This window comes from Spermophilus citellus, assembly GCF_964194105.1.
Source record: "Spermophilus citellus genome assembly, chromosome: 12".
NCBI classification, from domain to species: Eukaryota; Metazoa; Chordata; class Mammalia; order Rodentia; family Sciuridae; genus Spermophilus; species Spermophilus citellus.
The window spans coordinates 123034632-123048419 of NC_138198.1; the positions used below are offsets into that span (position 1 = coordinate 123034632).

The 13788-nt window shown below is 40.0% G+C and overlaps 1 protein-coding gene across 1 annotated transcript in view; it reads left to right on the forward strand.

Moving 5' to 3' along the window:
• Positions 1-2109: 2109 nt before the first annotated feature.
• Positions 2110-13788, forward strand: part of DOK6 (docking protein 6) — a 391579-nt gene continuing 379900 nt past the window's right edge. The window contains exon 1 of the mRNA XM_081263683.1: positions 2110-2506. Within this exon, the coding sequence (XP_081119809.1) occupies positions 2441-2506 (66 nt within the window). The 5' untranslated portion in view covers positions 2110-2440. The remainder of the gene's footprint in view (positions 2507-13788) is intronic.

Consider the following 13788-nt stretch of genomic DNA (forward strand, 5'->3'; position numbering starts at 1 on the left):
AAAAAAAGAAGAATATAATCAAATTTCTAAGTCACATTGGTAGTTAATAGGAAATGTGGGACTTATATGAGTATATTAAATAATTCCATTAGGATACAATGAACTCAATTCATAGTTGGGAAAACTTAATGACAAATAACAGTATTTTCAACCTGCAAACAAATAGCACACACAAATTGTTCTATCAGAAATTTTAAAATGAAAAGCAAATATAGGAGACTATTTAAGTTATTTAAACATATTAGTGGTCTTCATAAATATAAAAATGCAGGTACAATCATTACATAATCCTTAAAAGTCACAGTTGCCTATCATACCTGATCATTACATAAGCCTAAAACAATTGCTTAGACAAAAAGTAATCCCTAACTTCTGTGGACACAGATTATCATATAAATGAAAATGGAAGTGAGTGATCATGAAAATTGCAACAGTTCCAAATTCAATCTCAAAATTTTGGTTTGTGTAGTAGACTCCAATGCCTCAGTTTCCCTCTCTAGTAAATGGCAACAATGCTCCATTAAACATTTATAGTTGCAAAGGACTGAATGAAATGTTGTATTAATATTTTAGAAATCAGTCATGTATACAAGTTGAATAGACACATGTCTCAGGCCTTTAGAGGAGGCATCACGTGGAGTTAATAGGGGGCTTTGAAAACTTTCTCAAAAGCCAGAAAGAAATTGAGAGCTCATTTCTGAGTGAAAAATCCAATGAACTCTGCCATGTTGTTTTAAATCTCTGCCAAAGCATCTGGTAGTTTGCATGGTGGGCAGTCCAAAACAGAAAAGAGAGAGAAAGGGGGGTGGGGGTGGGAAGGGAGAACAACTTGGTACATGAATGAATGACTGGAATAGGGCATGTTGAAATTCAGGATTTCCATTGGGCTCTAGATGGAGACTTTTGCTAAGGTTGGGACAAAAATCACCCTTGGGATGCACATTTGTTTGGGGGGAAGGACGTGCTAACTTGTCCTCCAAGCTTTTATTTATCTATTTATTTATTTATTTTCTCAATCAAATTCAGTTTCTTCTCTTATTCTGATTGTATTCCAAATAGGGCTAAGACATTTTAAATGAGAACCTGGAAAACACTGCTCGAGGTAATAAACAGAAATAAACTGTTTATTATAATCTTCTGAACATTCATTAAATATAAAGTATTTATAAATAAAGGAGTCAAAATAACATCTTCAATATTTAGGCTTTTATTTTCTAGTTAGGAAAACCTGAGCCACTCAAAGTAGTCCATGTATTGACAGCATTCAACATTCAATACTCTCTTTTCCCTTGAATCTTAGAAAACTATACCATTTTTTAAAAAATTAAAATCTTTCCAATGCATTAAAAATCTACTTTTAAATATCTGTTCCTACACGGGGCGAAGGGGAGAAGTTCTTCATTCCTTTGATTTTACAACAATCAAACATTTCAGGGCAGCCGCTGATCACGGCGATGCTCTCTATTTCCCGAGTAGATGGACAGCCAGGAGAACCAAAACGCGCGCATAAATCAAGCCCCCTGGGTCGGTCTTGCTTCTGGAGCGGAGGAAGTCGGCGCCGGCTGCCTCGCCTGATGGCTTCAGTCTCTTCAGCGGCAGGAGGATTAGACACATGCGCAGGATTGGTCTCTTTGTGTGCACCGGGAAGGGTTTGGCGTCGATTTACACTTCCTAACGGGGCAAAGACCTGGAACGGCCGCGTGTGCCTGGGAATAACGATGCACTGTAAACACCACCCCTGAAATAAACATTGCCTCGCTCCGTTGGCCTCCCGCGTGGCGAGTCTCCCCACCGCCCGGTCCCCGGTGTCCAGCTTGGGAGGGGAGATTAGAGCCCGGGAAGGATGAGACCTGTCCTTAGGCATCCCGCACTAGGGAGCGCGTGGCGGGCACAGGGAGCGGCGGGCGCGGTGGCGGGTGCCGCTCCCCGCCCGACCCGGAGTGATGGAGCGCGTCTTGCGACCATCTTCGAGCCCAGCCACCCCGCGGGCCAGGGGGAGGGAGCCGGGCAGGCGAATCGGCCCGCCCCGCCGTCCCTCCCCCTCCCCCCGCGCCGGGGAGCCGCGATGGTGCGCTCCGGCCAGCTGTGCGCCGCCGAGTGAGGCGCCAGCCCGTGGGTGCTGCCGGGGGCGGCGCGGAGGGGGCGCCCGCAGCTGGCGGCGGCGCGGGCCGCGGTGCTCGGCTCGCGGCTCGGGGGCGGAGGTGAGGACCGGAACGCGGAGGGCTGGCGCTGCTCGCGGCGCCGGGCCCCGTCCTCCGATCGCGGCGGCCCTGCCTGCGACCCCGCGTCCCCGCCGGCGGGAGCTCGGGGAGCACCGGGCGGCGGCGCGGCGGCTGGCGGCGGCTGGCTGGATGCGAGACCTGCGCGCACCCGGCGGCGGACGGCGGCTCTCGACTCCGGGAAGCGGCTCGCCCGGCGGACAAGCCCGAACGCGCTGGCCATGGCCTCCAACTTTAACGACATCGTCAAGCAGGGCTACGTGAAAATCCGCAGCAGGAAGCTGGGGGTGAGTCGCTCGCTCGGTTTTCTCCTTCCCCGGCGTTCGTTTGGCCCCGCTGGCTGCTTGGGGAGTGGGGGCGGGGAGAGGTGACAAGCGCGGGGACGGGGGCAAAGAGGGACCCGACCCTCCCGCGGACTGTCCGCTTGTTGCTTGACCGGGCTGGGGACCCGCACCTGCCTGGGGGACTCTGCAGACCGGGGCTCCGGAAGCTCCTTGGTGTCTATCCTCAAGTGAGCGGGGCTGATTTCGACCATACTGAGAAGTCCAGTGGACCAAGGGGATCTCCAGTTCCGAAGATGAAGCCTCCTCTGAGGAGATTTATACACGGTGCTGCCCACACAAGGAGCTGCTCTCAAAAAGTGTGCGCCTTTCCGTAGAACTGCTCGGTGTGCAGACGCCCGAGTGTATCTGCGTGTGTTAAGAATCATCATTTTCTGGTGCCCGCTTTCCAAGCCCATTTCGAAATTCTCTTGTGATGCACCGTCAGCGCCCTGAGAACCGATCGGCTATAGCAAGCGAATTTCATGTGCCCTTAACAACTGCCCACTGGCAATCTGCCTCTTTCCATGTGTGCTCCAGGGCAGGTGTACCTGCGCCGGTGAGCAGGCAGGTGTGTGTGCACCCTTTCGCCCACCGACACTGGAAAGTCCGCGGAGCAAAGTTTACGGAGACCTTCTCCTACTTTCTTCTTCAGAGGCGTTTTGCCCGACTTAGGAGAGGAAGTGTAGACCTCGGGGGTGCCAAACTTATCTAGCGACCAGGGGAGGAGGTAAAAAGGGACACGCTGGTTATTGTAGATGACCTGGGATGTAGACAGAAGGGGGCAGGATAGGAGAGGCGGGCTCCTGGGTGAAGAACTGCCTGGACTGGGCGGACGCAAAGGGCGGAGGAGCGATCGGGGTACCCGGGGGGAGCGCGCGACCTGAGGTGGCCACAGGGACCCACCAGGGCGGGCTGGTCCGGAAGGGAAACTCGATATGGAAGAAAAAGAACCAGTTTCCTGATTTCTCTGGATGTCTCTCAGCCTCACTGGTCTCAAAGTTCCAGTTCTGAGAAGCTCCGAAATCCTGGGGCAAAGTGGCCTGGAGCTAGAATATTCCCCGCATTTGCTGCGGAGTGGATGAACACTTCTACTTGGAGAAGAGAAGAGACAGAGGGGAGAACTTCGTTAATCTTCGCGTAAAAAAGGAAAAGAAAGGCACCTTTAGATAGTTGAACGAAGGTGCTCCGCAGTGTCCCGGAAAGAGGGACAATACGCATGCAGAATCCCTCTGTAGGGAGTTGGTGGAGGCAGGTGTAGGGAGCAGGATGGGATAGGCAGATTGCCTCTAGTACTGCCCCTGCGCAGTCTGTACCCTAAGGACATTAGAGACCCGTCCTCGAACTTCAGTAGCTGGGTGGAACGACAAGGTGAGTTAAGAGCTAGGAAAACAAGACTGGGTGAAAACAAAGCCCCCCTTCCCTAACCCAGAGCCATGGTGGTGCTTCGATGTGGCCCCATCATAGCCCCCGCAGCCAGGTCTCAAGGACTTTTATTGGTTAGAAGATTGCACTTCATTCTTCTCCAGGGCGATAAGAAAGAACCCCGTGAAAATCTGCGATTGTCCATGAGGCTGATTGCTTCTCGCATTTGGGATGCAGTGCTCCAGTCTGTCACCTGCACAGCTGTCAGCTAAGAAAGGAGGCAGGGAGCCTTCTTATCCTGACCTTTGTCGCCCTTTGCTTTCCAAAGGGGAGCTTATTTACCACTGCCTCCCTTGGTCTTCTGAAACTCCAACTGTGGCTGACTCTTTAAAGGGTGTAAACTAAAGGATGAGTGAAGTCCCCCAGAGAGATGCGTTCCTGCTTTCACAGAGTGACAGCGCACTTGAAAATGAGATGAATAGCCCCAAGATTCCCCTCCTGGATAAAAATGAGATGAATAGCCCCAAGAATTTCCCTCCTGAAAGTCCATAGAATTCTTCCCCCAACCCAAGCCTTTCAGTCTTCCATACAGTAAAAACTGAATATGTAGTCTAATAATAAGGCCCAAGTAAAGAGCACTGAATCTTTCTTTGCATAGTTATGGCATTAAGGGCTTTTGAAAAGTCGATTGGGAACACCATTTCTGTCTAATCATGTTTGCACATGTTACAAGTTAGCAACTACCTAGTCTTTTTCTAAACTCACCTTAGAGTTATGCCTTTGTAAAGGACAGCCATCATAGAAAATAATAAACATTCTTGTATATATATATTGATTGTTTTTGTCTTCTATTTCTGCTTGAGAGGTGTGAACGGCAAAGTTTAATGTTGAAATAGTTTTGTTTTAATATTGAATATTTTTTTTTGGAAATGATCAATTATTAAAAATACTGTAGGGACTTTTCAGAATGTTCTAGTTGGCAGAAGAGTTCATTCAAATGACAAAATTTGACCTGCCCAGGGTTGGGAAGCTTGAGTTAAGTGGGTCCCATAAAAGAGTGAAACCCCCATCAAAACTGTATTTATGCCTTTAAAAATGCATCATCATACCTCAAATCATAGCAATGAATCTTATCTAAAATTAATGATTATTTTTATTACAAATGATTCATATTATTAATTTTGTGGGCTCAAAACCACACACATTTCCAAATAAAATGTGTTCAACTAAGGCTATATGACATATGGTCAACACTGAATTTCAAAAGAGAAATAATTGCAATTGAATATGTATAAATATCTGATTTAGTATGAACAGCACTCATGCTTTCAAACATCAGATTTTGGTTTGGCCTGAGCAGGAGGCCTATCACATCAGTGATAATTGTGATGTGAAAGCATATTTTGTGATGAAATGCTGTAATTCACAGTAGTGTTTAGTGCAATGATGAATGAGAAGACTAAGACATCTTTTTCCCTCTGAGCCTGGGCTGACCTTACAAGGTGCTTCCTGGTTTAAGTGGTTGAGTGGCCTTCACCTGTGCCTTAGTGGAAAGCCTACCTCCACCTGTTGGCTGCAGCTCCTTAGCCAACAATTTGGATTCAGTAGTTTTAAGGAAATCTTGACTGCCAGGTTTTAAATTCGTCTTCCATTCATTAATCAAATTCTCTTTCATTTAGGGAAAAAAAATTGAGAAATATGATCATTTTCCTGAATTATATTATTGCTTCATAAAAGTGTTATATATTATAATTAAATTTTTGTAGATAAAATTTTAGGCATTAAACTTTAAAAGTAGACATGCTTTTGTTGTCATTTCTTTAAAGTCTACACTAAAATTCACTATATGAATGAATATATATATATATATATATATATATATATATATATATATATATTCCTTTTGCAGAATTTCAAAGCCCTTAGGAATGTGTATTTTCTCTAAGCCTCCATCTGCTACATGATTGGCATTATAATTCACAAGGTGTCATGGCACTCAGTTTTATTTGTTTTAAGAAAAGGACACTTGTGAACACCAATAAAAATTAAAAGTCAAACAAAACAAAAGTGCCAGACATATTGGTGCCTGCCTATAATCCCAGCTACTTGGGAGGCTGAGGCAGGAGAATCATAATTTCAAGGCCAGCCTCAACAATTTAGTGAGACCCTGTCTCAAAATAAAATAAAATATCACAAAATAAAGTAAGGGCTTAGATGTAGGTTAGTGATAGAGCACTTGTGGAGCTTGGCTGAGGGGCTGGGTTCAATCCCCAATACTGAGAAAAAAAATCAAAACTTAAAAATAAAATTTAAAAAAATCATGGTGTTCAAAATTTTTTTTCTCCTAGCCTTGATTGCCTGTTTTCTTCTGACTACTGATGAGTTAAACTTAATAAGCAAGGCATGTATTGCAAAATATCCAATCTGTTCTTGATTTGCAGCCAAAGTAAGAAATCTATCACTAAAACCATTAATAACCTAATATCTTGCTTATTGACTCTATAAATGTATAAAAACTAATTGCAGCATTATGGAGTGATATCAATCATCCTCACCAACATCAATGAACAAATTCCAGACTGCTATACTTTGATTAATTCTAGACTCAGGCCTCTCTTCATTGTTTTCAAGGAATTTTATTCAAATACAAGGTGAGAAAAACAAAATAAAACAAAACAAAAAACAACTACAAGGTGAGCATCCCTGATGTGAAACTCCCAAATCAGGAATGCCAACAGGTTGGTGTTGTCATCAGGATGTCCAAGTGGGTTCCAGGTCTTCGGTGTCCCAAACAAAGGTAGAGCAGAGGGGCCCAGCAAGAGAGAGAGGCTCAAGGGCCAATGTCTGGAAACTAGCCTTATATGCTGAGCCTGAGGCTTTCTCTTCCTGCAGACCTGATTGGAGGGCTTACCCCATTTGCCCCCATTGGTTACTATGGAAAAACTAATTGGAGTACTACCCAATTTACCCCCGTTGGTCATTTTAAAATATGGAACCCGTGGGTAGGAGTTGTCATGATGGTAAGTCCTCAGTGGCAGGAGTTGTGGTGGTAATGGGCATGACTGTCTCCCAGTCTTCTCCTCTCGTGGCACCCTTCTTATACCCTGCCTCCGCCATCTTGACATCTTGAACTCCTACCTAACAATGGCACTGAGGGAAACTCCCCATCTGACCTCATGTGATGAGTATCCTTCAAAATGCAGGCTCACACACACAAAAAATATTGTATGAAATTACCTGCAAGCTAGGTGTATAAGGCACATAGAAGAAATAAATGAAGTTTGAATTTAAACTTTATTCCTACCCCCAAGATATCTCATTACATATATGCAAATATTCCAAAATATGAAAAAAATGTGAACACTGAAGTATTTCTGGTCTGAAGCATTTCAGCGAAGAATTAGTCAACAGTGTGACTCTTCACAGGTATGCTGTACACAGGCAGAACAGTACCTTATGTAGAATATTTTTTTCTATTCCTTACTCAAAGTCAGGTGAGAACGTGGTATTGGTATGTGGGGGTGCCAAGGAAGTGTCTCTGGATATGAGGGGGTGAGTGTCTTTAAATTTACATAATCAACAGATGTTCAAGTGATTATGGAGTACTTACAGTTTATCTAGTGGTGTCCATTTGTGTGTGTGTGTGTGTGTGTGTGTGTGTGTGTGTGTGTGTGTTACAGAGCCACGTTGTGTTCAGCCAGGTTACTTACAATTAACTCTTAGGTCATTACTCAGCACACTGGGCCAGTTACAGTCACTTTGCTATTACAGGGAGGCAGGAAAATCTGGAAGATGGCATTTGGAATTTTTGATGAGCACAGACCCTGTGGAGCTGAACATCTATTCAGAATTTTCTTTTTCATATGCTTTCTATTTGTTTGAATAACATATTGTGGATTTATCGAATTCTTGCCCACTCTCTCTCCTTGATTAACACCACAAAACATCTCCATTCCTTGCTTATAATGGTGATCTCCATTCTGCAAGACCTTTCAAATTTTCCTTCCTTCTTACAAACAACTTTCCTCTGATGATAACTGGTGGAAGAGTGCAGCAGTTCATGAGAGGTTTATGAACCTTCATTCTTTCATAGAAACTCACTCATTAAAAGAAATAGGAATGTCTGTATACTTGTATAGGCTTTTTGATTCACTACAGTATTTTAAATTTTCTCTGATTCCCTCAAATCTCTCAAATCTATTTTGTGAAGAAAGACATTATCTTTTGTGGTATGCATTATAGTTTGCCAAGAATTAGAAACAGTTAATATGTAGTAAGATTAAAGGCATCAATAATACACAGATTTGACTGTTCAAAAGCTTGAAAGAACTTTCAGCATCATTGTATCAGATTAGAATTCTCAATCTATGGATTGAAGATGCAGGATTTGCATTGGGTGCATTTAAACCTTTACTTCTTCTAGAACATTGTGTATCCTGGACATTGCTGGCAGCACAGGATCCATGATGCCCATACTTCTTTTATGTCTCCTCATTAAATATGGATTTGGAATGTATGGAAAAATTCCAGCTATTTTTATGTGCACTATTTACATTTTTATTTATTACCATTATACATATTCATAAGTGTATGCACACATGCTAGTTATTTTATGTCTGTATATATACTTCAAATATTATAGACTCCTAAGGTTTAGAGTAGAGAGACCTTGTATGTAATGTCAGTGTATCTAACTTTTTGTGTATGCTTAGAAACTCTACTTTCTACATGAATAAGATTCATTTTTAGGTTTTTTAGTCTCCATACCTATGTGTGGGAACACCTGATATTCTTTAAATTTTAGAAAGCTAAAGCCAAAAACAAAGAAAATAAAAATAAGCCTAACTATAAAAACCAAACCCAAACATTTGGCTGGATTTTAAAAGCTCCCAAGGTGAACTTTAAGGATGAATTTTTTTTTGTTTTTGGTCTCAGATAATAAAGATGGCATTCATTACTTAGAGAATTCATTCAAATGACTGAAAAGACTGAATTGTGAGCAGGATAATCTTAGTGAGGATCCAATATCTTTATGGAACCTGTATTCCCAGTTTCTCTAAATGTTCTGCAGAAATGCACAATAATGCCTAATATTTTAGATCCATATATCTGAAGCCTGTGTATTTGACATAGGTGCTGTCTTTTGGATGACATTTATATTTTTTTGAGTAAGTTATTCTATTTGGATCTTAATAATCCATGAGGATATTGTTGAGTAGAACTATTAAGTATTTGTTTCTTTGGATTCTTTATATTCACATGAACTACATTTTAGAAACAGTAGAGAATTTTAAAAAATCAACGATACAAATGAAGTAAAAATTATGGTTATTCCTTCCATTTACAGATAACCTCTAGATTTCACATTTTTCTGAAGTGGTAGTTTTAGGGGAAAACATTTTAGTCAAATGAGATAAAATAATTAAAAGGGCGTGTACTGCAATTTCTTTGGCTTCAATTCTGTTACTTTTGCCTCACTTTCTTCACAGTGTTTTCTTCTTATTTTTTTTTTGAAGCCAACAAAAATTTGTCCACCAAGTCCACAAATATGAGACAGAGCTTTAGCTTTAAGGCACAGCAAAATAACCATCTGAGTAATTCATTTTTATATTATAGCACTGTGTTCTCAATGAGAATATCGCACCCATCAGTCAAATTGGATGGAATAAGAAATGGTATTATTGTATAAGAAGAGAATAGAAATTCATTTCAGAAGGAAAGCTATTATTTTTCATGTCTGAGATTACTAGTGATGGTTGCATTTTTGAAATTGTGCAAGCTATTTTGTCCACTATTTTACTTAATTCATTGTAAAATGAAGGGTTGGTTTGTTTGTGTTTAGCTTAACACCAAAATTAGTGAGAATGCAAAAATATTGAAGCTTAAGGCTAAGCTTAATGTGAGACTTTGTAATACAACCTAATCATGCTGCATTTTGTGTACAGTTATGTATTTTACAGCTTATAAAGAATTTTCACATGCTATACCATTCTCCCAGCAGGCTTTTCAAAGTATATTAATTTTTATTCTCAATTTATACTTAAAATAAAATCTGAAAAAGCAAAATGTATAGACTAGAGTTCTAGGGACACAGTTGGATTTCTGTTGGTGGAAGCTAGGTTTTATCTTCAAGTCCAGTGTATGGTCTCTGTGCAACAGTTACTTCTTAGCCATTTATTCCCGTCAAGTAGCAATATATCCTATGTACTCCTCAAAGTTCATTGGTAATTTGGCATAAAGCTAATATGATCATTTACTTTACTCACAGTTACTTAGATCACAGCTAAAAGTACTATGTAGTGAAAGTATTTATGTCACAATAAATAAGTGTATACTGACATCAGTCCAAGCCACTTTGAATTGATATAATTCCATTTTCATTGATACTGATCCCAAACTCAGCTAATCTCCTTTCATTAAAGAAACACAGACTGCAAAATTCAACTTAATGTTATTTGGGTAGAATTTAATCTACTTTTTCATTACCATTACTTATGAAAAATGATCCTTTAAGGTGGTTATGTAAAATATTATGTTTAAATTAATCAAAAATAATTTCATTAGAAAAATATATCAAAAAGCAGTACAGAGTTATTTGAGATCTGAAAAACCAAAAGTTGGTATGTGGTGACCAGTTCATACTGCAAATAGTTTGATGGTGTTTCCTAAATGCTTTGCCCTGGACAGCACTGAACTATATCATGATGTTTACTTGAGAGGTTGATTCATTTTATTGCTTGCTGATTTTAACGGACAGGAATTAAAGAATACATATTCAAGTGATGTTATTTAAAAATTTTTATTATTTTTTAAAATGTATGAAGACTACTCTCTTAGTCATATGAATATATTTATATACAAGATGTGCTATATGTATAAGCATTTTATTAATATTTCTTTTTTCCTTTGTAAATTCAAAATTTCTTTTGTCTGACTACTTGCTATTCTTTAAAAATGGGTGTTATGCATGAGAGTACCATGTGTATGAGTGAACATCTCTATATCCACATATACATAAGCATACATGCAAATGTGTTATATATATGTCAAACAAGATGTGCAAAGGCATGTCAAGACTCAGACCTGCTGTCTATATGACAGCCTCTCCTCACCCTGCACCTGGAAAAGAAAATATTCATAAAATGTCTTAATAGCAGGCAAGGGACATTTTTATTATATGAAGGGTACATGTTTACACTAATTTATTGGGAAAAATAGAAATGTTGCTAGTCAAAACAATGTGTGATTGGTGTATTTAAGAAAACACATGATTTTAAAAGAGGAAACTAGAGAGTAAACCAGTAAATCTTCTCATGTACTATTCAAGAATGAAAACAGAAGCAACTTTTTACAAATTTAATGGCTTTGACAAATATGCCTTTTGGTTTAACTTACAAGCAAATGGCAATATATTTCCCTGAGTGCTCTCAGAATCTCAGGGTGTTGCTATAGATAGTTGTCTATGTCATTTAATTGACTATTTTACAAAATTCATCACACTTTGGAATCTGTAAGTATTAACTATGCAAGTCTAGTTAACTAAAGGAGAATGTCTCCTGCCAAATTATGATGTTAAGTGTAAGACATCTCTAATGTGAAATACACTACTTTATACATTAAGACATAAAACTATTTAGAACTCTGAAACCAACTTAACACACATACTGTTGCTGATACTTTGCATAATTACCTACGTGACCTAGCCGTTCATTAAAAAAAAAAAAAAAAATTCTCCACCATGCCTGCATCTGAGCCACCTATGGAACCTAGTTGATCTTTCTTATTGTACTGGTCCAGAAAATTTGAGCCTGGTTAGGCCTTTAAAACATTCCCGAGTGTTTTAAATGTGATGCCAGTGTTGGTAACCATTGTTGGATGATATAGATATAAAAATACATATATAGAAAATGTTGTGATATGCTAAGCTATTCTAACACTACTGTTGTTAGTGCTAAGACTTCTGAACTGGCATTTATGAATATAAAGTTAGTTATTTAATAAATCAGTCATGTAACTAAGATGCTGATAGCCTATAATGCTTTAATATGAATGTGCATGCCCATGCATTCGAACACACAAAAGATACACAAAAAATTTCTTTGAAGTACAGAAATTCACTGTTAAGCAATGTAATGATCATAAGGTAGATTTTTCCTGACTCTGGATCATGTTTTCCATTGGTGCCAAGCTGAGGATTCAATCTGCAATATGGCTGCCCCCCAAATACGTGCTGCTTCTGCCCTGTGAATTCCGATTCAGCTGACTGAGCTTTCTGATTTTCTTGTGTGGAGCTGGAGGGTATAGGGTCCTGATCCTCCAAAATCACCCAGAGCCAGGAGAACTGGCTTTCTAGTTCTTCCTTCTTGTTAAGACCCTCTTCCAATGGTGATTTTGATGTAGAATATTTTTTAAAGCAAATGAACTTGAGGCTAGGATGGTGAAGTTGAAGAAAAATGGAGATCTAATTTTAACTGCTACCAGTAGGTGCGTGGGGGTCTAACCTGCCTCTAGGTTAAAAAAAAAAAAGTAAGAAATAAAATAGAGTCAACTTTAGCAAATAAACCCAAATAGTTCTTTTCTTAAAATCATTGCTTTTGAACCTAGATACACATCACATCATGGGAAAGTGGTTTTTCATGTTTTTTCTTTTTTTTTGTTGTTGATTTTGTTTTAATCTTCCCGAGCAACTCTAGAAGACATGAAGTATCTCATTAGAATGATTTTCAAAGCAAGTTGCTTAGCACTGTGAACTGCCATAGACCCTGGTGAGCCAGAGTACATAGGCTGTAGTACGTCTCCACAGGTAATTAACCACCTTAACACTGAATGGCTGTGTTGCTCATATCTCATCTATTTCCCCCTAGAATTTGAGTTTCTGTCCCATCATTGGTGCATACGACATGTTGTGGTTGTGGGGTCAGCACCCAATGCCTTGCATTAGAGAAAATGAAATGGCAAAAACATTCTTCACTCATCTCCTGTGTCACTGGGGCATGAGAATGTTAGTTAGGTTTTACCAATTATAGGGACCTGGGACAGACTTGGAGTCAGTGACAAAACAGGCAGTCTGTGTCAGGGTCTTCCCAGTGGACAACCGAGTAATCATTTCTATTGCATCCATTCATCAATGCTAAAGAAGAAGCAATACAATTTTTTTTTCATCTGCCATCAAAAGCAGTATGCCCATCGAGTCCCTTGAGTGACTTCAGGGATCATTCCTGTCTGTCAATTTTAAAGCTGGTTTTCCAGTCCTTTCTATTTAAATCAGCCAGAGTAAGCCTCGATTGCTTGTGACTAATGCATTTAACTGATAAAGTAGCATTATGAGAAGTGATCCAATTAAATTTTTAAAGTAACATAATTAATGTTTTGAAGTATAGATATTAAACATTTGTCCTAGTGATACATAGACACTAGAATTCATTGTCTCCAGTATTCACTTCTAACTTGGACATTAAAACACATTATTAGAGTCTTCTGCTCATGAAGATGTGTAGGAGCTTTGTTGTAAACATACATGCGTATCATCAAGAAAAAGATTATTCTAAAAGGGAGTTCACGTAAATGCATATAATGGGTTTTTGACAAAGGTGCAAAAATGATACAATGAAGAGATACCTTTTCAGCAGATGAGGCTGGAGCAGTTGGTCACCCATCAGCAAACCAAGTGAACTTCAACATAAACCTCACACCTTGCAACTCAAAGTAGATCACAGACTTAAATATAAAACTATAGAACTGTCAGAAAAACAACCCTCCAAAACCAACCAACCAAACAAACAAACAGAAGGAAACCTTTGGGAATTATTACCAAGCAAAGAAATCCTAGACCTGATATCAAAATCAAGATACAGAAAAAGAAAAACTGATAAATTCATCTTATT